Below are 27,723 nucleotides of genomic sequence, written 5' to 3' on the forward strand. Positions count from 1 at the left end.
TGTCTAAGAGCAATATTGAAGTTGATGTCTGAGTGCTGGGCTCATAATCCTGCCTCCAGGCTCACTGCCTTGAGGATCAAGAAGACACTTGCCAAGATGGTAGAATCACAAGACGTAAAGATTTGACATAGGAAATTGACTTTGGAGAGTAAAGCTGGACTCCCTAGATCTTTTCACTCAGATGTGGGTGAAGAAGATAAAAATAGAGAAGAGGAAATAACTGAGATTCAGTATATTTTCTCAGCACACTTCTACAGGCTGCTAATGAAATCTTTCAGTACTTCATAGACCATGATACTGAGAGCCTCTCTACACTACGTGCTACATATATGGACAGCCTTGAGAAAATACACATTCTGTTTTGGTTTGAGCTGCATTGAGACTTTAGTCATACTTAGCGAGTCTCCAGTGAAACTCTGGGTACTGAATTGAATGTTCAGATTACAGTGCTTTCTGTGAAAGCCTAACAAGCTATATGGATTCAACAGAGATGGAGAATATAAGCTTTTTTTTTTTTTTTTTGCCTTCTACCTGATAAAACCTAGTCAATCCATACTAAGTTTTGGTGAAACAGCCTGTAGGTTACGAATCTGTTTGTGATACTACTCAGTTTAACAGTTCTTTATGCCTTTATGTGTGTGCCAGGATTATTTTGCTGTCATTTGGAATATGTAAGAAATCATTTAAATGAACAAAGTTTTATGGTCAGGGCTCCGTGCATTTTGTGGCTCCACAATCAGAGATTTGCTACAGAATCTTTTGCCGTTATCTTCAGAAATCTCAGTTTTATTTTTTTATCTGTTTTTTTATTTGTTCACAAGGAGAACTACAAAAATGTGAACCATTAATTAATTAAGGAATGCCTATCTAAATCTGTAGGGAGCTTGAAACAATCTCTTCTAGAGATGTAGGCTGCCTTGGTCATCTTACTTGCAGTCTAGAGAGAGCTCCATAATTGGATCCTTGAAATTTCTCGTATTTTTTCACAGTGCCACATGCAACCAGCATTTTTGCCATAGAATACTTTACATCTTAGCAGAGAGACCTTCCTGCTGTATTGGGACTTGTTGATAGGTGTCTGTCATGCTCTGAACTTCTTCCCACAAAGGGATTTGTCAGCTGTCGAAACGTGCTCTTTCATCATTTGACAAAACTAGGCAGAAGGTGAGTTTGGAAAGGCTTGAGAACAAGTCTGGTTTACAGACCCAAAAGAGGGAAGGCAGGAAGCTCTGGGTGCTCTCAAGATTAGAAAATGCAGTAAAGGTCAAGACCAGGAGCAGTGAGTACGTGTGGATCAGATCCACAGCATGCAGAAGATTTGGAGCTGGGTTACTCTGATGTAGACACAGGAGGCCACATCTGTGGGCCACTTAGTGGAAGTGAAGATTTGAGACAAGGTAAACACTCAGTGGGTGTTGTAGATTCTAGTTAAGTTTGGGAGGAATGGCATTGAAATTAATTTAAGATATACAGTAAGTTAGCACAATTGCAAAATTTGGTTTTATTGTGCCAACTGTTTGACCTGCACAAGAAACTGAAGTTCCCCCATTTTCACCACTGACCACACAAGTTGGTTAGAAGCCAGAACCCTCCACGAGGTTACTGTAAAGTAGAGTTATTGATTTATAACTCCTTTGGCACTTCTACTTTGAAGTTAGAAAACAGTACCATAACTCAAGTTGAAGCTTCAAAGCATGAATCGTCTGAAGGTTGAACACACAGTATTGGAACCATTGAATCTATTTGATAATTTAAGTGCCTATAACTTTGTACTGTAAATCCTGTTCTAGATAACTTTAAAAAGGGAAGTTATTTATACAGTGTGTTTTGTGCTTTAGTGAAAAAAAACAAAACAAGAAGTGCCTAGTTCTAGGTACATGTGTACAATTAGATACATGCACACAAACACACGCCATAGTTGAGATTTGAAGAGAAAGGTTAATAATACCAAAATTGATGAAAAATGTTAAAACTTCAGATTGATTTATGCCAGATTATTTGTTGTCTTAAAATATTTACATGGAAATTGTTTTGATGTGTTTAAATTTCCCTTGAAAATACAACTGATAAAAAGCAATGTAACACAGAAGTAATGTGATTTGTGAACAATTACAGCCTTATAGCATGTTACTTTTTTGTTTTAATCCTCTAGTTCCCATAATGTAAATGGCAAAAGATTGCAGTATTTTTATTTTCTATTGTGATGTACAGACTTTATTTAACAGTTCTACATATTTTATAGAAAACTAGCTATTTTGAGGGACTTTTTTTTTTTTTTTTTTTTGTAAATAAAGTCATTACTGTTGTTTAGTAATGCCTTTAAGTATTAATATGTATTCTGGCTGAGAAGTTCATAGGTGTGTCAACTTTAACTTATTTTAAAACAGCAAGAGATATATGATACTGTGCCACAATCCTCATGATAAAGGGCTTTTTAAAAAAAGTTTCTCCGTCCATTGCCAAGAAAGATATGATAATTTTGAAATTGTAATCATGTCTTCGCACATAATTTTTGCACAGGTAGCTGGAAAATTTTTGGTATAAGCCGAAATGTAAGGGATAAACTTTTTTTTTTCCTTCTCAAGCATTTTTATCAATAAGAAGGAAAAAATGTTTATGTAGGTACCCTGCTAGCTTAAACTTTCAAAGCATGGAGATCTGTCTAAATTAACCCTGTCCTATGCAGAATATTGTGTCATTTCTTTTAGAATTTGCCACATCATCATTAGCTGTAAACATGTTTTGTGAATTTTTTTAGTTAATTTTTCCCAAGTCTTCAGGAAGCCCCTTCTGGAAATACGAATTTCAGTAATTTGTATATCTTCACTTACTTTATTTTCCATTGTTTAGGTATTTGCAAGGTGGCAATAGGTTGGTTAGACACCTTAGGACCTAAATTAATTTACACATTTACTTCAACATAGAGGGAGCAGACTGCTGCAAAGATGATTTTTTGAGAGGGAAAAACTTTTTTGCCTTAAACCTAATTTATCAGCACTTCATTTACTCTGTTCATACTCAGATGTATCATACATGTGTAGTTTTTGCTGTGCTGAAGAGGAGCTTCCTTGATTCTTGATTCCTTGATAAGAAAAGATTAAAGGGTATCTATACTGATACTTAACCATTTGGGGAAAAAAATGTGCTCAAAGCCAGCCCATTAATTTTTACATATCTGAGCATAATTAATGCAGACTCCAAAGGTAAGTTGTTGCTTCATGCAATCCTGTAGAGTTCAGAAGCCTTGAAGATCAGAGAGTGTAATAGGATTCTTCTGTTGGACTGTGATTAATCTCATTTTGGTGATCAAAATTTTAAGCATTTCTCACCCAAAAGAAAAGTCCTCTAAAACTGACAAATGTGTTTTCTTTTTTCTTTTTTTTCTTTTTAAATACAAAAATCAACTGTATGGAAAACACCTTGGGGAGTATCAAGACTGTGCCTTGGAAATTCTTAACCACTCGCATGGAGGGATTTTTTTAATGTTTATTTAACATGTTCCATGTGATTTTTAGACAGAAATAATTGGAGTTACTTAATTCTTCTTGTTACAGCAACTAAAAGGAAAGTTTTTTGTGTTCCTGGTTAGCTTGTAAGTTCCACCAGAAATGTGATATTCCTACAGAGAAAATTAGGCTTACATTCTGAGTTTATTCTGAGTTTTACTTAGTGTAATTTTTCCTCAAGAAACGGTTTTCCCAATGTCCATCACTTTTTCCCAATTATTTTCTTAATTAGCCTTTTTTGGGGTTTTGAATGAAATGTAAAATTAATATTTTAAGTTACCTCCATAGTAGTCTAGAATCAAATTTTAGATTTTTGATCTAAATGACCATTTGAATGTGTTTATAAAACAAATCATTCGGATGCATTTCATCTACTCTGTCTTAACAGACTGTATTTTAATGGTCTAAAAGTGTTTGATGAGCAGAGAGATAAAGTTAAAAAACTTTCTTTTGCTATTGCAGATATTTTAAAGGGAAATTACATGCTTGTTGTCTGTGAAATATTAGAATGATTTAGCCTTTCCTCACTCTCCTGACAGTGCCTCTGAGTTAAGTCTTTATCCTGTGCCCACAATCTTTATTCCAAGTAGGGGTGATGTCTAAAAGCAGCTGGCAGTGTTGCACAGTGCAGTGCTTTATGGAACCATGGTGCTCAGCCTTGGTTGTACAGCAGAAGTAGAGGGCACATTACTTCTGGTTTTTCGACAAATCTAATGTAATTGTTGCTTTGTGATATTTTACTGTTTAATGCAATTATAAAAGCCCACATCATGTAGTGACATTTGTGCTCTGACATGACATGCCCAAAATGAAATGTACTATATTGTATACAAGAATAATAAATAACATTGTAGTTAACCTAGAGAAGATGTAAATAAAATATGAAAGAAGAGTGGAACAAGACAAATGGTCACACTCTAGTGTGTGTTATATGCCAGAAGTGTAGAATACTACTTTAAAAATGTAACACACTAATGTATTTTGTACAGCATCTGCTTTAGAAGGTGCCTTATTGAGTTTACCATGAATTGCTTGTTCTGTACACAGATTATGTCCAATGTATCATTTTTAAGTAAATAACCTTATTTTAGTACACATTAGTAATGTGTTTTGTTACTTTAAGATTTTGCCTTAAAAATGTAATGATTTGGAAATCATAATACTGTAACTAAATAAGTCTCTACTTTTTCATACCTCATTCATGTATTTTTCCCCCCCACAATCTCTGAGTAAGTTGTTAATTACTGCTTTCATTGTTCAATGATACTGAAAATTATTTGGTGCTAAGTTCAAGCTCTTTATTCCTTGCACAAAACTTACATTTGGGTGCAACAGTAAAAAACAGTGTTTCCTTCTTATTTTTATCCCTGTATTACAGCAAAGCCAAAAGCAAGTCAAAATCAAATAATACTTTCATTTGAACATACATAAGTTTACTATATGTTGGTTTTAACCATATAAATTTGCCTCAAGCTTATCAGGTAACAAGAGAAAAAATAAAAGGATGGGGAATTTTGTAATTGCTTTTCGTTCCCTCCATGTACAACATTCTTTTTGTGTATCCAAATTAAGAGATTTGAGTTTAATATGTGTATGTACTGTTTGTTGCAAAAGTATGCAGATGCTTCTGTGTATCCTGCTAAATTTACTCTGGATCAAGCAAATGAGGGCCAGTCAAGGGGATATCTTACCTGTGAGTACTATAAAGCATCAGAATTTGTTTTCTCATTGCAGAAATGTGTTGGCTTCTACTCTCAATAGAGTTCACCTTTTGCTTACAAGGAGAAAGAAGTAAGATGAGTTTCTGTTTTCTTTTTGCATTTAATTAGGTATTATCTTAAATACATATTTTTTACAGTAGCTAGGAAAGTTTGGTATCTGAACATCATAAAAACTGTTACTAGTACATTATAAACCTTGATTTGTTTTCCTTGTAGAATCAAGTGATAAATTCTTGCAGTATAGTTCTGGAAAGTGCAGTGGAAAGATTAGCGATGTGGTTTCAAACCTTTCTTTCCTTAACATATAATACCAGGAAATTAGACTGCACAAAGATTTGGTCTCCTTAAATTAGTATCTTGGCAAAGTAAACCTTTTTCCTAGGTTTGTGGCTATTGTGGAATGGAGTGTCCTCACTGGTTGCAGTGGTCATGGTTGGATTTAAAGCTGGGATTTCATGCTAGCAGGAGGACATAATGAAAATTGTGGGGACGTGTTTGCACCTGTCCGTGTTTACATGAGCTGCGGTTTCTCTCGGTGTTGTTTCAGGAATCGGCCACAGGGTGCTGCTGTGCCCTAAAGAAAGGATTTGGAAATAAATTGGGGACTTACGGGATGTTAAAATAAGTTCTACTGCCTGCTAGTAATAAATACCAGGATGTTCTCCTTTATAAATCGATGGGTTTGACCACTATATAAAATATGTTACTGATGAACTTGTATCAGTATCTAACGTGTAAACACTATAGATGGATGTTTTGTGGGCATATCAAAAAGCAAACTGAGCAGTTAGCAAACTGAATCACAAGTTTTTAAATAAATAGCAGAAGTATTACTAAATTCAGAAAGGATCAGATTTAATTCTATTAATTTCCTTAATTCCTTCTGCAGTTTTATCTTCCTTTTCCCAAAACACCACTTTGGTTTTTGTCACTGATGTTGATCAGTATCAGTAGATCAGTATCAGCTGTGAATCCAAGCCATGAAAGCACCACTGCTGTGGGCTGAAAACCTCCTGAGTGTGCTTCATGAGGAGACCTCCATGGGATTCAGACTCTGGCTTGATGTGGATGTTATCTGCAAAATTCAGGCATTGCTGGATCTATAGAAAGTGAAATTGTTTTTATATTATACAGTTGGTACTTGAAATTGGAGTACAGTAAGGAGATTGTCTTATTAAGGGAAAAGGAAAAAAAAACATTTGGAGACTTTAATTTTAAAATGTACTCTAAGATACTGACATTCATGAAGCAGCAGATCAGTAACAATAATTCCGTGAAGGCACTAAGATGCACAGCTTTCTACCTTACTACAAAGCTTAGTGGTTTGATCTGGAAATACAGAAACTTGAATCAGTGGCAATGTTTTCTGGCAGGTTTCTAGGACATGTTAATAGCTGTTGGAAGCTTTTGGTTTTAAATATGAGTGTCAGATTGGCATAGCTGTATCCTGGAGTGAGCACACGTTTCTGTGCCTGTTGCTGCCTGGCCATCAGGCACATTAGTCCAGTCAGTCTGCTGTGAGGGAAACTGAAGCCCTTACAGACAACTCTTCCCAGTGCCTGTGGTCAGCTTCAGGTTCTTTTTCATGTTTGGAAATTCTCCTAAATCCACTGAGCCAACCAATAGCTGTATTGTAAATTATCTTCATTAAATTCATTCCGCTAGTTTGCCTGAAAATGAAGGACAAAGTGATGTGGCTGTGTTAATCTAATAAAAAAGCTCAAACCACCATCCCACCAAAGAAATGCAGGAGTGGTGCAGATGGAGGCTTATGAAAAAGCTGGTTTATTGCTTTGAACAAACAAAACCACAGCCCAGTAGATTAATCATCATTCTCTTGTTGGTTGAGAAGGAAGTCAGTCTTCCTGGCTTATGCAGCCAGCAGAGTGATTTAACCCATTGTCTTTCATTAATTTTTTGCCTCATAGTCTAAAGATTAGTATTCTAGTCAAGTGTTTCTTCTTTGTATGTGCAGATGGCTAACTTAAGCACATATTTGAAGATGTCTTTAAATACAGAAACATCTTTAAATTAACGGTTTTTTTCACTCTGGAGTCAGTATTCTCTGAACTCATCTGGCATATTCTTCAACAAAAGTAAATACTGGTAAGCACAAGGAAGGACACCAAAACTGTAGAAATCCTGACTGGGTGAACTGCAATGTTCTCTGCTACCTCCTGTGTCCATCTCGAAGTGATTTTCATTCCAGTTGAAGCTTTCTGTCAGAACTTTAAGAACAGAGTGTTTTGAAATATATATGCATATCATATCCTCCATATGTAACATTGGAACTTGGTTCGTAGGTGCAGAATTGGTGTGCACTCAGGATGAGATTTCTTTGAACCACCCTGGCCTAGGCAGCACACTTGGTCTGGCTCTGCAGAATGCTGCCACCACAGAAGTTAGGAATTGGGGAAACACTGCTAAAAACCCATCCGAGTCACCCCAGGATGGTAGCTTTGTACTGAAAGAACCTAATCTTAAAATTTGATGGTTTTCTTCATTTCTCCTCTTCCATTCTATTCTTCTCTTTCTTCCCTCAGATACTTTGAGCAAAATTAGGACATTGGCCAGGAGGAGATAAGGAACACTTTTTGATGTTAGTTTTCTTGGATTTTTCAGGATAGAGGAAAATCTTAGCAAGTCTGAGCAATCTCTTCAGCAAGTAGCTGAAATTGCTTTATAGCTTTATTTCAAAAGATATGTATTGTCTGCTTGTCAAACTGTAGCTTTAAGTGCATTGTGTGTTGGTACCGATGTCTTGGGGGTTTTTAACAATTAGTGATGATTTAGTATTGCGTAGAATACGGTAGGTGGGGAGAAAATTCTTAACAGCAGAATAGATTTGTTAAAAAATGCTACCTTAAAAGGGTGCAATCTTCATAAAAAATACTGGAAATTCCAAAGGACATTTCATTTTGGCAAATTTAATTAATATTGCTTTGTAAGGTATTAGGGTAGACAAAAATACTTGAACTTCTTTAAAGTGAAAGTCTTTGGGAAGTTTTATTTTACAGAAGAAAAGTTCGACATGACCAGGCATGGTCATTTGAAGTTCTGGAAATTCAAAAAACAAAAAAAAACCAAAACCCCAAAAAAAAAACAACCCCAAAAACAAATTAAAAAAAAAACACCTCCACATTTCAAAAATTTTACTATTTGGTTTACTCTAATTACAAATTCAGCAGAACAATGAGTTTGCCTTTTGGTTTTAGATTTGCTTGCTTGTTATTAAAGTATTTACTAAATGCTGAATTCTGGGCTGAATTCATGATAATCTTCAAGATTGACTTTAGAAGTAAACTGCATTTTCACTGATACTTTTAAAATATTCTTACTTTCTTAGTGTCTAAATGTAAATGCAGTTCATCTTAACAATGCTTTAAATTTTTGTAGTGTAGCTGAAATACATCACAGGCCCAAAAACAAAGACTGGGCCATTTATGAGATCCTTGCTTGCAAATACTGGCAATAGAGAGAGTTTTGCTGTATTTGATGGATTTTTTCTAGTGTTCCTGTTGTGCACAGGCTGAAACATTGGAGTGAGTTGCAGAAGTTTCCAAGATTGTCTGTGGTCCACAGAGAACTAAAAGGTAAAATTCCCCTGGCTCCTGGGTTTTAAGGTACGATCCACATAACATGAGAGTGTGTAGTCCTACCTAAAATCTTTTCCTTGCCACTGATGGGGATATTTGCCCTGGGAGGATATTCTTTTGCCAAGGGAAAGGAGAAATTTGTGTTTAAAGTGAAGAAAGTCCCACAAAACATTTATATGTAGTTCTCACATTGGAAGGATTTAGGAATGTGTGTGCTGATACATCTGAAGTCCAAACCATTAGCTTTTCACTTGAAAGAAAATCCCATTGCTGCTCATAAGCAACTAATCAAAAGCCAAACACTTCCAGAAAAGAAGCATGAAGACAAACCTAGGGTAGTGCTATGTTTAAACACATGCAGTAGCATTGAATACATCACAGATGAAGCAATAGTGAATGCATCCATTGCATCTATGGAAAGAGGTTAATAAAACATAAATGTCACTACTCAAGTTTTAGATATTAGGAATCCACCCATAGTTGTCCCAGGTGGGCTTCGTTTCACTACAGAACCTTGCAGCAATTCAAAGCACACTGTCTCCCCCTTCTCCATTTCTGCCATAGCAAAAGAAGTCACGGTGTTCCCATGTGGGGTTTTCCTCTGGCTGCTTGAGAGAGTTCTTTTGTACCCACGGCTGAAGGAGAGTTGTCCCAGTGCTGGTCCTGAGCTGAACTCCACAGAGATGACAAACAGGTAGACACCTTTGTGTGGTGCTTTAAAGTGGCCGTGTTCAGAGAAATAGCTGTTTCCATAATTGAGGTACGTTTCATTAAACCTCACTGTTTTTCCTTTATCCTTTCTTTCTGAGAATCCCACATGGAATGCCACCAATGAGTCTGAAAAAGAAAGAGGAACAGGATTTTAGCACTGAGTGAGCACTCTTTTCTCCCCAGGATCATCAGGATGGGAGATAAGGTGAATCCCTGTCAGACCTGATTTTTGTATGCTGCTTTGCAAAGCTAGACACTGGAAATGGTTATGTGCTCTGGAGTAGATCAAATGTGATTCCCTCGGACATTTGGAAAAGTGGAATTCTGGGACCACCCAAGGGGAAATAATAGCTCTCTTTTTCTGTCCTAAAAATAAATTAGTTAAGAATATGTTCTCTGCTTATTCAGTCTTAACTACAGTTGTGCAGCACAGATGCCTAAAGGGGCTGATTTTTGCTCTATGCTACTTCTCCATAGGAAGGGCTGCAATCATAAAAGCCAGTTAAACTGTGGTGGTTGAAATTACCAGGTGCTTATGGTCACATGCTTACAGGGAAAGGGAACTGGCCAGTCCCAGAGAAGCATAAGCTTGTCTCTGAAGCTTAGTTGCAAAAGAGGGAGTATGTGCTCTCTGGTCAGCCCTGCCTGTTCCACTTGTGCAAATTATAGCAGTTCATTTAATGCGTCTGTCTGCCTTGAGAAGGTTTTGGTGCTTTGAATAGGCTCCTTCCAGAGTTGAGTAACAAAGTAACAGAGAAAAAGAAGCATTCCACATCAGCTTCCAAAGAGAAGACTCCTACTGCATTAACATGAGCATCTACACATTTGTTTGTTTCTAAACATCTGAAGTTGAATTATTTCAAGGCAAATTTCCTAGCAGCTATAACAGGAGTAATTTTATTTGTCTTAAACAAAATACAGCAGAATATCAACTTGGTTCTTACTCAAACTGGTTTTTTTTTTGGTGGAGGGGGAGGATGTAAGTAAAGTCAGAATTTCTCCCTCCAGCATCCCACAAGATACCTGATAGTTCTCATAAGTAATACAAATATACCCTGTGAGTGGAACTTGCAACAGGGACCAGAAAGAAGCTAGACCTGCCCATGAGCAAGTGAAGAGAAGGACACACCTTTGTCCACGAGTTCTGTCTGCAGTGCATTTCTTCCACTTATCGTTTGTGTATTTTCTCTGTGCTTCTCAGGCCTTTTCTTGTCTCTTGGCTTGTCTTGACCCTTCTGTTGCCTTCTCCCTTTTTTGTTCAGCATTGACTGAATCTTTGTAACATCCACGCTTATATTTGAGGCACCTAATTCTTCATTACTTCCAAATAGCTTTTTAAAAGTCACCAGATGTTCCTCCAGATTCCGCTTCATGGTTGCTAAATCTGCAGAAAGAGTTTCTACTGAAATGTTGAGTGGCTCAATTGCATTTGCTACTGTATGATTGCAGCAGAGAATCACATCACCTCTGGATTCATGCCTCTTGATTGCCAGGCTCAGGTGTTTTAAATCATTCTTCAGAGTCATGATATCATTGTAAGCTGAGCTATCCAAGGAGTCATCTTTGGCAGCTTCATAGTTAGGCTCCATATATTCTATGATGCTGCGTTGACTGCTGACTTCGTGTAGAGTAGAGGAGGTTTGTGTTTCCTCCTTGTGGTGCTTGGGTGGTGTGTGAGCATCATGATTATTCTGGTGATGTCTTTCCAAGGGATGAAATCTCTTCATAAGAGATTCTAAAGTCACATTCTGTTCTTGCAGTTTATCTGAGAAGTATCTGAGAGATTCTTGCAGCTGAAATACTGATGGTATTAGGCTACTAAAATCATCTTCAAAAAAGACATCCAGAAATTCGTGTCTCAGTAAAGCCTCCAGTGCTTCTTCGTGCCGCATTGCATCTTTCAAGAGAGAGCTAAAAGAACTGTTGAGATACTTGATGTGTCGATGAATTTCTTCGTCTTTCTTCTTCAGCAAGCCTAAGTCTTCTGAAAAAGCCGTAACCTGTGACTGAAGCTGTCTGTTCTCTTCTTGGCGGAGGTTCAGAGACAGATGGATGGACGGAATAGCCGAGGAGAGCTCTTCAATTTCACTCTTGAAGAAATCTCTGAAAACTGACTCCAAGTGCTTCATATCCTTTGGCTGGGTATCTTCAAGGGAGTAAGTGCTATTCCTTGGATCTTCCTCCAGTCCATCAGTGTCAGTAGATACTCTCTGGCAATTGCATTCCTCCAGGTACCGCAGCAGATCAGAATAGTTTTCCTGAAGGTTTGAGAGGGTGTAATTGAGCTCTGATATCTGCCTTTCCATTGCTGCATTGTTTTCTTCCATGATAACGGATTTCTCAGCTAAAGTTATTGTAAGATCTTCTGGCCTATATTTTGAGATGTTTTTCTTTAACTCCTTAAACCACCTCTCTAAAACTGCAATATTCTGAAAGGCCACGTCTGACTCCATGTAAAGTTCTTTAAGCTGTTTTGCATGCCCTGACAGAATGTCATTCATATGTTTGATGGTTAATTGGCTGTTTTCATCTTTGGGACCATGATGTAAAGAGAGTTCTGTTAAATTTTTTTTCAAAGCCTCCAGTTTATTTTCAAGAAGGTTTTGCTCTTGTTTCATGTTTGCTATGCTGTTGTTCAAAGCTAAGAAATGGGACTGCTGCATCTTATGAAGCTTCTTGAGTTTTGTGTCAATATCTGCCTTGATAGTGCTGAGATTATAGTGCATATTAGCATGCTGCATTTGCACTTGGTTCTCTATATCTCTTTTAGCCTGATCAACTTTCACTATGTTTTCTTGGACTTTTGATTCAAATTTAGTTCCCAGCTCCTGGAATTCCTTCTTGGGCACAGTGCTCTCCTGGAATCTTTCGATGCTTTTCTTGTTGGCTTCCACATCATGGGACAGGTTTCTTACTATGTTGGAGAGGTTCTCTAAGCTGTTGCTGAAGCTTGTCCACATTGGGTTAAAATGTTTCCTTATAAAATTCTCCACATGAGGAAACAAAACTTGTTGCAGAAGCCTTTCCTGATGAGCTGTTAAAATAGTTGGGGGAAAGAAAATTAAATTCTGCTTTTGGAACACAGTCTAGGCAGGATAACTCAAATGTTCATTTTTCTGTAGCAGTTGCCATCTTACTCCCCAGAATCTGACCTCATTATGAATTTCAACAATTGCAAAAATAGCTTAGTGTTAAATCAAGGTTACTGTAAAGCATATGGTGTCTCTGAGTGCGCAGAAAATAACTTGGGTATATGTTGACTTCCCTGTTTATCTATTAAAAACTATGTTTTTTGAAACCCTTGGACAGGTGGTTTTTCCAGTGGCCATGACTGTCCATTTTCTTAACAGTTCTTAGTTGGTGGACACTTCCTTTTTTGACTGTGTCATAATGTTCTTTTTCTCATGCTTTCAACTTCACAAGGTTATACAGCATCTTAACAGCTGAATATTCCAGATCAGGAGTAAATAACTTGAAAAATCTGTGCAGTAGTAAGTGAGAATTATACTAAGGCTCTGTTTCTAACTTTAAAGTTCAGACTCGGGTGCCTTGAAGTTCAATGAGTACCATAGTTTGTATCCTTAGAAAATGCTTCTGCAAGCCAATGGCTCACTATGGTAAATAAAATTCAGCAGCTCTTTTTTTCCCACTCCTGTATGTGACAGAATGTTCCAGACATGGGTCAAATGTTTCATTTGTTCGTGTAACACCAGTGTGCTGTTCCACACATGAGAGTATATAGCATGAGTATGGAAAAAGAGCAAATCTAAACTCTGCATCCTCAAAGAAGAGAAGAAGCCATAGAAGCAGAATAGTAAGGTTAACAAATTTTAAATATAAGCAACCTCTTTATTCTGTGACTAAGGCATATTCTGAACAGTGCCTTTTCTCTCGTTTCCCATTTCTAGTTATGCTTTGGTTCATTAATTTGCATTGGGATTGCACCCATTTTTTTCTCTCTTTAGAAGCAACCAACAGACCAAGTATCAGGGTATATCTGCTTTCACATTCTCTTTCTTATCTGTGTGGTTTCACAGGGCCTATCATGGGCTGATAATTCTGCATCAGACCTCTCACCTGAAATGCTCTGGTTCACTTCTAACACCATGCTTGTACCGTTGTTTTCAATTAGTCTCTGTAAGTCACCTAAGGTGCTGGCTGCTTGATGAATATCACTTTGAAGATCATCCAGTAAAGCCTCATGATTTTGAATGACTTCGAACATTTCTCTTGCATCCACTGATGTTGACACTAGTCACAAGATTAGAAAAACAAAGTCATGCAATGGAGTGCAGCGACCAGGTGACAGGTATTCATGCAAGACCTCTGAGAACACCTGTCTGGTTTTCACTCTGAAAATTTTGTGCTAACATTTAGGTGGTCTGTTGATTCTAGTACCTTAAATTGCTGTTCATCTGCAATGGTTTTTTTTCAACAGTGGTGGAAACTCAATATATTCAAATATTTGCAGAGAACTTTAGCTACAAAAGCTGTGATGGCAATAAAATGCTCTTAATTAGGAATGTCCCCATGCCATAAAAATGTTTTGGAATACTAATTCTTTTCAAGCCATTGGCTGAAAGGATGGCAAAGTTTAACAGCCTGGAATGAAAGGAGGTGATGAAAAAGCAATTGAGACATTCCACTGAGGAATCAGGAGCATGTCAGAGCTGACTTGTTGAGGGGCCTTTTAGCTGAGGTTTTTCTAAATAAATATTGCAAATTTGGGCTGTGGACTTCAAAGTGTGCAATACTTCCCTGAAGCTAATTGCTGAAAGGCACTTAATAGCACTGCAAGCCACACCATTTCCAGGTGGTAAGGGAAGGTCCTTCTTGGTACTTACACTGGAAAGATGCAGTGCCTGAGATACAAATCTGTGCTACCTTGTAATTGTAATCTCAGAGCTACTAGGGGGGTGGTTGTTCTAAAATACCATTTTCAGTGGATTGTTTTTCTAGTAGATTTGTGATCATGGTGTGTTGTCTTGTGCACCCACCTTGCAGAGCAAGGGGTTAACATCCATGCCACTGAAAAGGGTAAGGCTCTGCACCAGCTGGCATTCACTGATGACCAGGCAGGGATTTTGGTTGTTGTTGTTGGGTTTGTTTGTTTGTTTGTTTTGTTTTGTTTGTTTTGTTTTGTTTGTTTATTTTTTTTTCTGATTGTTGACTGAGAGGTGAAAGGATGACAAGCAAAATAATTTCAAGCACATACTGTGGTTTGAGAACTCTTCTTCTCGCCCTTCAGTTTCAGTTCCTGGCACCAGAATAAAATTAGGATCTGCAATTGAGATATGATACAGCTGTGAAAATGTTTTAGATGCACAAACTACTACAGTTTAGCAAGGCCACACAGGAATTTCATGTGTTGTGTAACTGGTGTGGAGACTTTCCCCAGGCTTCCTGGGGAAAGAACATCTCTGGAGAGCTTATTTTCCTTGCAAACAGCATTGCATACATGGCAGTGCTGTATAGCATGGGGATTTTTAACTCATGCCAAATTATTGCTCATAAAAAATTAGTCTATTTCAAATAGATGGGGCTTTTTTCTTTTCTGGGGGTTCCATCTAGAGGTCTGCAAATTCTTCTTCCTTATTCCGCAGTTACCTGAACATTCTGGTGGCAGCAACAGTGAATGATATGGTACAAGTAAGGAGGTAATGATGGAGGAGCTGCTTTTTGTCAATGAGTGTAACTATCAATAGAGACTAAAATAGTTGCACTGCATTTCCAACATTATGAGTGAAGTTTACCACCTAGAGATCAACCCACAAATGAAAGCTATATGGGAAGAAAAACTAAACCTACTGAGATTTTTATCTGTGTAGTCTGTAGGTGAGTTCAACATAGATTGTGAAAAAATGTTCAGACACATTTGCCTTTTTTGTTGTGGTTGCCTTAATTGCTAGAGGGAATTACCTTTTATCCATTTAAAGTCCCTTAATTCCATTTAAATTCTTAAATCTGTTTAAATTCTGCTTTTTGAGTATTATTTGCTAAATCCTGCCAGTGCCATTTTTAAACCCATTCAGTTTTTAAACCACACTGTCTCCCCTCTCTCTTTATTAGCAACTGCACAGATCATAGCATCATAGAATGGTTTGGGTTGGAAGGGGCTTTAAAAATATCTAGTTGTCACCCCCTCACCATGGCAGGGAACCTCCCACTAGACCAGGCTGCTCAGAGACCCATCCAACTTGGCCTTGAACACTTCCAAAGATGGGACACCCACAGCTTCTCTGGGAGACCTGCTCCAGTGCTTCACCACCCTCACAGTAAAGTGTTTCCTCCTAATACCTAATCCAAACCTGCCCTATTTCAGTTTGAAGCTATTTCCCCTGGTCTTACCACTACATGCCCTTGTGAAAAGTCCTTCTCCATCTCTCTTGTTGCCCCATTAAGTACTGAAGGGTGCTCTGAGGTCTCTTTGGAGCCTTTTCTTCCCCAGGCTGAGCAACCCCAGCTCTCTCAGCCTGCCTCCATAGCGGTGCTCCTGGACTCACTCCAACAGGTCCATGTCCTGAAGGTAGGGACCTCAGAGCTGGACTCCAGGTGGAGTCTCAGGAGGACAGAGTAGACAGGCAAAATCCCCTCCCTCAACCTGCTGCCCCCACTGTTTTATTCAACAGTGCAGTGGATTACAGGAGTTCACTCTAAGGGCTGTTCCTGGAGCTTCCATGGAGGTTACAGCCTGGGCACTGTTCCTGCCTGCGCTGTAGAGCTGCTCCCTGCTCGAGGAGCCTTTGCAGCCAGGGTAAGCAGAGAGGAGGAGCAAAGCAGAGTGAAGGCTGCCCTCTCCTCTGAATTGGACACCTTGTGATTTCCAAGCCAGATGATTTCATCCTGTGACTGACCATAGGGGCATTTCACATATTAGTGATGTCACCAGTTTCTACCTGAAATTAGGCATTCCTAGATGGACTTGTCAAAGATGGACATCTGACAGGCTTTTCAGCAAATGAATGCCTTTCTCCATGTGTAAAGATTACAAAGGTGCTACTAACAGAAGAATAAGTAGCTAATGCTATTTAACTATTAATTGCAGGTAATTACAACTGCTCTTGTCTCAAAGTATCAGTGATTTGGGATATAGCAGACTGAAAAAAACAAGGCATCAATTCTGAAAAAAAGGAGAAAAATTAGCAAATTCATTTCTTGCCATTGTGCCTGGCATTCAGTCATTCATTCCTATACTTATTCTCCAGCTTTGCTTACCACGCTGTTCGCAGTCCTTGCCAAAAAATCCAGGGCAGCATTTCCACTGCAAAGATTTCAAAACCTTCTGTTTCACTTGGTAGACTGGCTTCAGAGCTGTCCTGTACCTGGGGAGGAAGGGTCTGGGCATTAGATTTATTGTAATAGTGTTCTTTGCAACCAAATTTGGACTGATCCTGAACTTCTGTAGTATTCTGATGAGGTGTAGAGAGTGTTTTATTATTAAATACATTTTTCCAAAATGTCATGGATACCAAGGGAGATAGGAATTTGTTTAAAACTCCCCTAGAAATAATGATGAGGCTTTCAGTACTGTTGAAAACATCCTTTAGATACTCCAGAGAAAATTCTGTTTTCTTCACTGTTTTTATTTAGGACACTTACATGATCTTCTGGCAGTCTGGGGCTCCATTTGGGCAGGGCTGTTGGGAGTTCACAATGTACTTCTCCTTCATGCAGGCTTCTATGTATGTGACCAGCCGGGACTGCGTGAAGGAACACCAGTTCCTAATGGAAGAAAAACATGGGAAAAGAGTTTGGAGTAGGTCTCTAAGTCTGCCTGTAACAGTGCCAAGAAAAAGTAAAATGCAGAAAGGCCTTTATTTTTACTTTTGTATTTTTTCCCAGCTGTGTGATGAGGAAAGTGGAAAATGCTTCCTACCTTCTCCCTCCACTCCCAATTCATTTGTTTTCATTTGAGATGTTTATCTGAGTTTGTTACGAAAGGGCTGATTGTCTGAACTTTGATGCATTAGTTCCATTTCCAGTCCTTTCATTTTGCAGGAGAAATTTCCAACCCATGATAACCTGTGGGTTAATGTCACTTTAAATGTCAGATTGTCTTTCTAGGCATATTGCCATTTCAGATGCCTAATGGCTGACTCATCAGGTTGAGGCAGACTGCTTAATCCAACATTAACTCCATTAATAATATCTTCCTAAGTATTACTTATTCAAGATAATATAGTAAGTGATTGGATTTTATTAAATAGGCTAGCTTCAAAATAATTTCTCCCAGCACCTGCAGGAAAATAATATTGGGGAAGAAAGGGTTTACACTTCTGATGCCTGGAAAGGCTGACCTTTCCAGGGGTCCAAAGGCTGAACAAAGACTAAACAGAGTAAAAGGAATAAATAGGTATTTATTGAAAGGATACACCTTGGGCAGTGCAAGAGCCTGGTTGGGGCTACACCCAAGTCCAATCCAAGATGGATCCCAGTCATGAGTTTTTACACTTTTATAAGTTTTGGATCATCCACACATTGGGGTCAATTGTCCAATGACAGCCCCAGGCTATGAGGTCTCAGCCCCCTGGCTTGCCCCTTTCCCTCGCCGTTGTTTCTGCTTTTTGGGTAATGGGTGTTCTTGATTCTCTAGGTGGGAAGGGATTGCTCTGTCTAACTACCCTGTGAAGGGAACTTACTAACACCTAATATGAGGTTTCAGAATTACACTTTAGGCAGCAGAGAATCTGCAAGGACAAGTGATTTTTCATAGTCTGATTAATTTTCCAAGTCAGAATTGCATAGACAGCTGTTAATCCCAGAGTGCAGGTGAGCCTCTTCCTTTAAAGTCAAGACTTGCCAGTGGAGAGTTGGCTGAAGTTTGATAGTTAAATCCAAGACCAGAAGTGGCAGGAAGTGACGAGTAATAACTATAATGGAAACAGCTGAACTTTAGGCAGTGTATTTTTAAATGGGAATACAGGAACAAAATCTCCATCTATCAGCATATATGGAAAAAGTTTGCCCCTCTCAGGGATTTGATGAAACAATGGGGAACCGAGTCCTGCACAAAAGCAGAAGCTGGCACTGCAGCAGCCAGGAGAAGGGGAGGAAGCTGGAGAGGTTGGGATGGAAGTACAGACAGCCTGGGCTGGCTGGGAACAGTTCACCAGACTTTCTTGGGCCATAGCCTGTTTTGCTCCCCTGTTTCTTAAAGAAAACATGACTGAGATTACAGCAAGCACTCATGCAAGCAAAACTCTTCATCTGTTAGAAGCAAGGGCAGGAATCTGGCAAAGCCTGCAGTGCTGGGAAAGCAGGGCAGGAAAGGAGGCTGCTGCCTTTGTTGTGATTTCCAGCCAAAACAACTTGTTTGAGTTGTGGCTTTGAGGCCTTTGCAAGTGACTGAGGGAAATTTTGGGCCTATGATGGATGGGTGTCATGGTTCTTATGGGACTGAACTAGAAGACAAATCCTCAGTTCTTTTTTGAAATATTATTCTTCCAGAGTCAAACACTCAGCTCGTGTCAGTGTGTAATACCACTCAGTAAAACCAGCAGACCAGCACATGTGCTGTGGTGACATCTGCCTCCAAGGTGCCTAAGTCTCCAGGCTTTAAGGGCTGTGGCACTTTTCTGGTGATTGGTGTCAGTTAAATAGCTCTGAAACAGGGACCTGGTTTTGGGCTGCCCTGTCTCATGCGCTTGGCAAAGCATAGCTGGGAGAGGCTTTCCCCCTCAAATCCTCTCTCCTTTTTCCTGGGGAGGTGAAGTGCCCAGGCAACTGGTATAGTTGCTAGGTGCAGGATCTCTGCCCCTGCCAGCAGGATGCCTGCCAGATCCAGCCAGGAGTCTGCATTCAGTGTGGAAATCTCCTTTTAAATCAGGATTCTTTGGCTTCAGGGCTTTGTTCTTTCCTAATGAAAACAGTCCACACCCCATGAATCATCATCTGGGCTGGGTTTTTTTTCCCACCATAGTCCTTCCTAAGAAGTCATGTCAGCCACATAGAGCAAAGCCAAATGTGCTCATGCATCAATCTGTGTGAGCAAGAATGAGGCACTGTGGGGCTGTGAGTGCTTTTGCTGTATTTGCACACGTGGATGTGCACACACATGGAACAGGAAACACGAGGATTCCTTTTCAAAACACGTTAATGTGTTGGAGGTGCCTGGTGGGCATCCCACTCGTAGAAAGGGGTTATGTTGTATCAGAAATTCAATCGGTGGTTGATCCCAACTTGATGCCTGCTTTGGATAGTTACTAGTATTCTGCAGAATGAATAGCATGAGGGTGGAAAAAGGGAATATGATGGACTCTGAAGCAAAACTTCCTTTAATGCTGGTCACAGTTCTTTACGTCCTGTTTTTTTTTTACTATATATTCACTTGTTCTCTCTCACTTGATCTTAAAGACTTACTTGTGGAGCTGAAGGGTTATGTAATATCATGTTTTTGTTTTAATCACAAAAACTTTCAGAGGTTTTGAGTTCCATAAAATGTATCAAAGTTTATTCTTTCTTCAAATAAGTAGATAAAGCCTGTAATGAGCTGCCAAATAGATACATGTGCCCAAATATTTTTTTTACAGCTGGTCAAATACTTCCTTTAGGGAAACTTTGCTATCTGTAACTAAAAATACTCCTTAACAGGATTAACCTTGAGGGAAAATATGTCATTCTTCAATGTTAAGTGCAACAGTGTAAAAGACTGAGAAGGGCTTGATTTAAAGTTCAGTGAGGCAAGCAGGACTTCTCTGGCACCAAAGGCTCTGAATCAGACTGAAATTTCAAAGACCTGTTCCTTCACAAATAGCACTTTCTTTCTTGAGCTGGTTTCTGGAACACAGCAGTTTTGTGTTCTGCTGCTGCATTTTTTCTCCTCTTTGTAATTGAGTCACTTCATTCACTGAATATGTAACCAACTTAACACCCTCTGCTTTTATTCTCTTTAATACAGTTTTCTTTGGTGCAAGCTTCTGCTGCCACAGAGCGAGAGGGACGGAGAAGCTGCTCATGTGAGGAGAGCAGAAAAGCCTTCCCTGTAATCTGGTGACCAGGAAAGTTTATCACAATGCTGCAGGTTAGAGCAATGCATGAGAGGACCCTCAGAAATTCAAGGCTGCATGTGTTCCAGGCTTTTCCTGGTTCACATGTCAAGGAAATTAATCCCTTTTTTATAAACCAGGAAAAAGTGTTTTAGTAATTTTCTTTGCTAGACTGTGGTTTTGTTGGTTTTCCCCCTAGACTTCATTCTAATTATAAATTAATCTTATTAAATAGAATCTTCACACGCATCTATTCACTTCTGTCTAATTCGGAGGCAACTGTATTCTTATGTCTGAGGTTAAATATATCTGATGACAAAGCATTCTGTATTTAAATAAGATTCAGCAAATGTAGGTTAGCTCAAGCTTTTTTTACATCCAACTTTCAGGTGTTTAGAAACTGATACTAAAAGGATTTTTTTCTTGCATTGGATCTAGTTCTGCTTTACTGAAACATAGCAAAATGGGGGCAGTTCTTTCTCTGATTTCAGGGTTTGACTAGGCCACCTTGTATCATGGGAAACAAAATAAAACCCACAGAAGCAGGAGAAAAGGTTAGATGACTGCTTTGCAGTAATTGGCTCTGCCCAGATGAATAGGGGGTAGGGTCTTTCCTTCACACAGTCAATTACAGCATGAGTGAGTGTGAGTAATGCTCCCCAGCTCAGTGAGAGACTGACATACTTTAGTTCTCTTTGCTCTCTTGATTGGCACTGCAGTGCAAAATTTTAGATGCTTCCTAGGTCAGTGGAATTTTTGCCTGAGCAAAACTTCAGGAATTCAGGATGTTGGGATGTTTTTCATAAGTTTTGTTATTCCTTTGGCTGTACTGAATTGTTCTTCACCTTCAGTTTCCTCAGATATCTATTCTCAAGGAACCCAGTGTCTATAGTTACTTTGAAAACTCCTGCCTAGCCAGGCCTGTGTCTACTACTCACAGTGTGCAAAACTTTTCAAGACTGTAACATTCTCCTTTGCAGCACAAAAGGCACCAGATAAGGAATAATTCCTGTTTAATGTGCTGTGGGAAGGCAGTAGAAGACTGTTATTTCAGTTTAAACAAGTGATTTTCCAATGACTTGTACAGAATGACTTTTGATTTATACCAGTTGAAGAATAATATAAAAATGAGGCTATAGCTGTGGTTGGTTTTTCCCTCAGTGCCAATTTCTCACTGACAAGAAAAAGCAACCTCAATAAAACAGAAATAAAGTACCACATTTAAATTAATCTAAACTAAGACTGTGCGTGTCAGTATTGAGACAGATGCATCTTTTTCTATTTTCTGGAATACAGGAAATGTTCAGCTGTTGGGGAAGGCACTGGCTCTCCAAAGCAGCATGGTGTGCCACTGGGTTTTTAATTAGCAGTGATGCCTGGTGGTCTGTCAGTGAATTCTCCAGCTCTTCCCAGGCAGCCAGCAGCCCTGTATTAGAAACAAGCAACAGAAACTCTCATATTTCTCCATCCTTCTCTCTAGGCAGGGTCTTGGATTTTCATGTGTCTCATCCTGTGAAACACCCTTGTTTTCACAGGGGTAAGAGCAGATTGATTTGCAGTTCACCTTAACAAACTAGACTGAAAAGAGTGGAAATGATAGTTTCAAACATGGGTTTCCATGCAGTGGTGGAAATCTCCTGAATAACCCAGGTTAAATGCAATGTGTATTCCAACAGTTAGACTGTTATCAGTTGGGATAGTTCTGTCCTGCAGGATGTCCTAAAACTATAGTGCAGTGAAGACTTTCAGAGCAAATGCAGTCCTGAACTGGGAGCAAGAGTTCAAGGAACAGCAGGCTTGACTGGGAGCTGGTTTTGAGCCAAATCCAACTGTTGTACAAACTAGTTCAGAGAAGTAAATGCAAGAGGTTTTCCCTCTTCAAGAGCATCCACAGCCATTACCTCATTTCTGTTTTCCCCCCTGCAATGGAAGCTCTACAGCCCATTGAGAGGGCAGCTTACACTTGGATTTTATCCTTTGATTCCTGCAGACTTAAGTTCACCCCTAGTACAGCCTGATCACTCCTTTGTCAGGCCTCATCTGGAAGCAGGAATTGCAGCCAGTGGCCACCCTTTGGCACACCTGTGTTGATGCCAGGGAGTCAAAGCTGCTTGGGAAGCCAAGCTTTCCCCTGGCACATGCTCAGGGTGCAGGCAGCATGCAACAAGGTTTGCCCTGACTGTATTTGGGACACGAGGGGAGGTTCGTTCAGGGCTGCCCCTGGTCACTTGTTCAAGGGGCACTGACCCACACAGGCAGGAAGGTGTTGGGGACAGTGCTGATGGTGCTTCTGTAGCTATGCTGAAACAGGAGCTCCCTTGCTATCTGCTGAAGAAATTAATTGCAGTAATGAGCTGTGAAACAAATCAATCCTCTGGGCACAGAGGGTTCAATAGCTCCTGCACTGTGTGGAATAGAGCTGTGCCATTTGCATCAAGCAGGTTAATGGGGAGCTGTTCCACCTGCAGCTGAGCTGCTCAATGACAGCCAAATACTGGAGAATTTCCTGAAGTCCTGAAAGGAGCCAAGTGCCTAACTTTGATAGGAAAAAAAGTGCTTCTGTTGATGCACTTGGCACTGCAAAAGCTATTGTTGGGCACTCAATGGCTGTTCCACTGCTTCGCAGGATGTCGGGGGCTGAAGATCACTTTTAGTTGCACTTCACCCAAACTGTTTTATTTTAAACATATGTTCTATGCCCCTTTGGTGGGAAATTTCAGTATCCCATAAGCTTCCTATAAAAGCCCCTGCCTTGTTTTGAAGAAATAGATGAGTCACTGTGAAACTGGTCTTAATTAAATTAATAGATTCTTCCTGTAAAAGCAGACAAAAAATAATAAGCTATTAAGATTGAACGCTGACTTTCCTTAGAATAAGTGATTTGGGTTTTCTCTGCTTGTCTACATTTGGGAGGATGGTTACATGTTTTGACACACTGGGTAGTCCCAAGAACAGGCCTGATTCTTTGTGGCTCCTTGGTGTGGAACAAGAGGAAGAGGTGAGTGTTTCAGAGAACACACCTGGCTGACATCCAAAAACCTTCCTCTAATCAAGGGTGGCTTCACAGAATTGTGTGTCCAAAACTCAAAATATATCAATGAAATTAAAGAATTACTTAAGCTGAAGATTTTTGCCTTTCCTATTTAATAGATCAGGTGGTGGAGTTTGGGAACTTTTTCATTTTGTTTTTCCATTTTTTGCCGGTACGTCGTAAAAAAATATCCCAGAAGATGACACTGTCTGTTTGTGGATTAAAAAGAAAGAAGGACAAATGAACCACCTACCCTGCTGAGGGCCAAACCAGACCAGGGGACACTTGGCAATGGTTACACTTCTGGAAACAGAAGTTCTGTGAGACTTTGGATAGATGAGGATGCCAGCTGTAGTTGCTGTGCTCCTTCCTATTCTGGCACCACTGTCCATTTCTCCCTTGCAGGGTGAGCCATCCACCTGGGGCCTGGCTCTGTCAGTGTGGCTACTGAGGGGGAAGGTTAAAAATAACCTCTGCTTTTTCCTAAGGTTATTTTTAGCCTGGAATGCTTAAGTGATCTGGTTTACTTGACAGACAGGTCAGGCTAACTGAGGGTACAGGCAGCTTTGGGCTTTGCATGTGCCTTTTACGCGCTTCATTTGTCTTGGTTTCTTTAATGAAATACAGCACTAAGTGCATGAAATCCGAGTTGTGAGCCTGACTGCTCCTGATGTGCAGGTCTCTTAATTTCCCTTTTTAATTCTGCTGAAAGTTTTGGGTACATGTGGATCCATTTACCTCAGCAGAATAAAACAGCTGAAGACAAACCGGTCAGTTCATATGAGACACAGCTGCTGGGGAGAAAAGCAGTATACAAGTTGTTTTTCTTTGGAAAGTTGGCTTCTTTTGATAGTTTTGATTTAGTACATGCATGGACACTTGTCCACTTGAACATGCAGTTTCTTCTGTTTGTTCAGATATAAGCAACAGCTGAAATACTAAACTATTACCTAGTTCTTCCTCTAAAGGCCAGTGACTTCTTACTGATTTATATTTTAAAACTCTTACATGAAAAATCCTGTTATTCTTAGAGGAATTAGCAAAATAACATATCCAAGGATTTGACTGGGATCTAATAAGTCATTTTATCTCACATGTTGAAACAGAAACCAGAGGATTCTGACTAATGCCTTGCACTACTTAGTCAGGATGATCTCAGTTATTCAAATAACTGCAATATGAAAAATTATACTCTACAGTTTTTAAAAATATAAGAATATTTTGTAACTACTATTCCTGTCTGTAGTTACCACTATTCATGTCTGTCACACCTTTTTACGGCATGTCTTTGCCTCCCTTTATCTCTCAATTCCTATTTAACTCCTGATGCTTTTTTTCTTGTTCTCCTCTTGAGAGATATGAAGCCTATTTCTGATGTTTTTTTTTCCAGGGAATGTGTCACACTTGTAGAGAGGAAATGCCAGATCCATGACAACATCTTGCCTGTGCATAGCAAGGTACTGCAGCCACAACAGCTGACAGGCACACGAGGACTTTATGCTTTAAGGTGTGTTGCTTCAACCATTTTAGAATTTGGAGTGTGGTTACAAGAAGAATTGTGTTGTCTCTTTTTATTCACCCTCTCTCCCTTTACTTTTAGGTATAATTCCTCTCAAAGTGTCAAATTTCTTTCCTGAGACCTAGCAGCTGCCTGGCCTTGTGTGTGCTGTAAATGCAACAGCTCTACAAAACAAAAAATATCTTAAAGCCACTGCCAGGCCAGATTTGGATTGTCTGTAGTCATCCACATAGCTTTATAATTGGGAAGAATGTTATGATTTCACTCATTAAGCAACTATAAAAGAAGGAAGTATTTCTCTTCTTGGGAGGAAATTAGGATGAGTCATGGCTGGTATTGAGCTGAATTAGACAAGCTGGTGCTGAACAGAGCTGCAGACCTAAGGAAGAAATCCTGATTGGGAAAGTATATTAGAGCACCTTGCTAACCTGTAATGCTGACCTTTTTACAGCATTGAATTTTCACAGTACTGGGAGTTTTCAGAATGTTTTTAGCATTTCAACCAGCAGTCAGGTGATTACCACCTTGCAGTGTAACTTGGAAGCCCAGAGTACCCCTTGGGCCTTGTTTCCTTCCTTGGAACTGCATTAACCAGGAGTTGGTTGATCAACAGAGCACATTATCATTATTGAACACTACCCATCAGGAAGCCTTGCAGGCTTTAGGAAGTGCCTGAGGGCTTTAGGGGGAGGTACAGATTTGTGGGGAGATGTAGTGTGGAAGACAGCAAGGTTTTCATACACTCACCCTGTTACATGCAGAAGGGAGGCCTTAATTTTACATGTAGATAAGGTTAGAAACAGGATTGCATACTTCAGTTTGCATGAAAGGGAAGCATGACATGAGCAAGGTTTTCTAGTCTCTTTCCATCTCACTTTTTCCCTTTCCTCAGGAGAATTTAAAGGGAAAAATACCAGGGCATCCTAAAGCACTGAGCTGTGAACAGCACTCAGTGTGCTGCTGTTTCAGCTCTCCTGAGCAGAGCTCTGCTGTACCCATCCATCAAGGCTATAAAAGATTCATTCACTGTCCTGCTTGGTTTTCATCTATTTTAAACATTTAGAGACCTACTTACATGCCCTGTAAAACTTACACAAATCACAGGGTTTGGGAATATTTCTAGTGAAGTGCATGCCTTTTGTTCTCAGAATGGCTACTCTTCTGCTACAGATTACTATGAAAAGCATTTTGCTGGCATGAAAACCTTTGGAAGGGGGTGGGGATGTGAAATTTGTAGTAATTTTCATGTTTATTCATTATTCCTTACTTTGTTATATTTACTCCTCACTATTTTTATTTTGCTAACATCCTGCCGTTCTCTTTCCCTTTCCATTTCCAAGGCCCAAGTCTGCAGGCAGACACATTCTGCTAATGGGCAAAGTTTGCCATGCTCAGCAGAAATAATCAGCGTTGGTTTATGATAAGAACAGCCAGTGAATTAACATCCTCTACTTCTGCTTTGCCAGAGGTGGAGTTTTGGTTTCTGGCAGAACTGGGAGGCTTCACCTCTGCCAGGTGTGTGCACACCCCTAACCCCATTCTGCTGACTCAGATTAAGCAAACAGCTGGTCCCATCTGTGGTTTCATGCTCCACAGGCAATTCAGCTTTCTGTTTGTGTAGTTAAAGCATTTAAACCACTCTTGTTTGCATATAGATTGGCCCCTAAAATCTAGTGTATTTTAATGAGAAACTTCTAATGAAGGCAGTGCTGTACCAGCAGAATATGAAAGTATCAGAGAGGGTTGCACTCTGGTTATGTGTAAGAAGACACGTTGGGGTACTTACCCATTTCGGGGCTGTGGGCTCGCAGCTTCAAACTGCTGTGAGGAGATCACACTTGAGGGGTAATCTTGAGTGTCCTCCCTGAGCCCTTCTGCCTCCCAGTAACCTCCCTGGCGTGGCAGAGGAGTTCTCTGGGGGTGTGCAGGGGTCTCATGAAGTCGTGGCTCTAAGCTGTGCCCGGAGCCATCCCGATATCCACGATGGGCTGCGCCTTCCGCCAGCTTCGCCAGTCCCACCGTGCTGCAGAGCAGCAGAAGCTTCACCAGCATCCTGGGCTTCTTCCCCCACACTTACACCTGCCTCTCGCTCTTTTCTCTGAAGCTCAGCCTGAACTACCTCAGAAATGCCCCAGCAATACTCTTTAACTGGAAAGTTGGAAGAAGGAAGGAAAAAATTAAAAAAAAAAAACGGTAACAAAGAGCGGAAAGAGCTTTTGGCCCTCCCAGCCGCTGTGGAAACGTCCGTGGCTGTCGAACAATGTGAGCCTGGTTCCTGTGTGGGGCTCGGACGTCTCTGACAGGGGGCAAAAAAAGGTGCTAGGAATACAGCTTATTCAAGGAACTTCTGAGCTTGCCTGCCTTCTAAACTTATCTGTGAACAGGAACTCGGCTTTTATCAACTGCCTTCTCCCTCAGGCACAGGAAAAGGATGTTAGCTTAAAGGAAAGGAAGAGAAAAGAAAGGAAAGAAAATATTGAGTGCTCTACCAGACTCTCATTACACTGCCAGAAAATGTCACAGACCTGCCTGGTCCAGTGCTGCACATGGAAGTTTTCTCTATAGTTTAAAGGCTGAAATACCTTGGCTTTAGCAGCAGAGTATTTGTGGTATGTAGAACAAATTGCAGACATTGAGGGACTCGGAGCAAATGT

At 39.9% G+C, this 27,723-nt stretch overlaps 2 protein-coding genes across 5 annotated transcripts in view; one reads left to right on the top strand and one right to left on the bottom strand.

The window, feature by feature from the left end:
* BMPR1A (bone morphogenetic protein receptor type 1A) overlaps positions 1 to 8,315 on the top strand; it is a 77,538-nt gene extending 69,223 nt beyond the window's left edge. For both annotated transcript variants that reach the window (XM_056494622.1, XM_056494623.1), the window contains exon 13: positions 1 to 8,315. In XM_056494622.1, coding sequence (XP_056350597.1) covers positions 1 to 126 — 126 coding nt within the window. In that variant the 3' untranslated portion in view covers positions 127 to 8,315.
* MMRN2 (multimerin 2) lies at positions 5,299 to 27,451 on the bottom strand. 3 transcript variants are annotated; one of them, XM_056494618.1, is made up of 7 exons: positions 26,856 to 27,451; positions 17,134 to 17,256; positions 16,750 to 16,856; positions 14,750 to 14,815; positions 13,612 to 13,785; positions 10,664 to 12,568; positions 5,299 to 9,660 (listed from the first exon to the last, which is right to left on the bottom strand). In XM_056494618.1, the coding sequence occupies exons 1-7, from the start codon at positions 27,119 to 27,121 to the stop codon at positions 9,272 to 9,274; spliced, it is 3,030 nt and encodes a 1,009-aa protein (XP_056350593.1). In that variant the 5' UTR covers positions 27,122 to 27,451; the 3' UTR covers positions 5,299 to 9,271. The 3 variants fall into 3 exon arrangements, with proteins under 3 accessions (XP_056350593.1, XP_056350594.1, XP_056350596.1); XM_056494619.1 differs by lacking the exon at positions 14,750 to 14,815 and having other exon boundaries at positions 26,856 to 27,431; XM_056494621.1 differs by lacking the exons at positions 13,612 to 13,785; positions 14,750 to 14,815.
* Between the last annotated feature and the right edge of the window lie 272 nt (positions 27,452 to 27,723).

This window comes from Oenanthe melanoleuca, chromosome 6 (assembly GCF_029582105.1).
Source record: "Oenanthe melanoleuca isolate GR-GAL-2019-014 chromosome 6, OMel1.0, whole genome shotgun sequence".
Taxonomy (NCBI): Eukaryota; Metazoa; Chordata; class Aves; order Passeriformes; family Muscicapidae; genus Oenanthe; species Oenanthe melanoleuca.

What these genes read in the sequence shown, in the direction of transcription:
- MMRN2 (XM_056494618.1), bottom strand. Translation starts at nt 27,121, where the DNA reads ATGCTGGTGAAGCTTCTGCTGCTCTGCAGCACGGTGGGACTGGCGAAG. An exon ending in CCAGACTGCCAGAAGATCAT is followed by an intron (nt 16,857 to 17,133) that starts GTAAGTGTCCTA and finishes CTTCCTCCCCAG; the next exon opens with GTACAGGACAGCTCTGAAGC. An exon ending in CAAGGACTGCGAACAGCGTG is followed by an intron (nt 14,816 to 16,749) that starts GTAAGCAAAGCT and finishes TCTCAATTGCAG; the next exon opens with ATCCTAATTTTATTCTGGTG.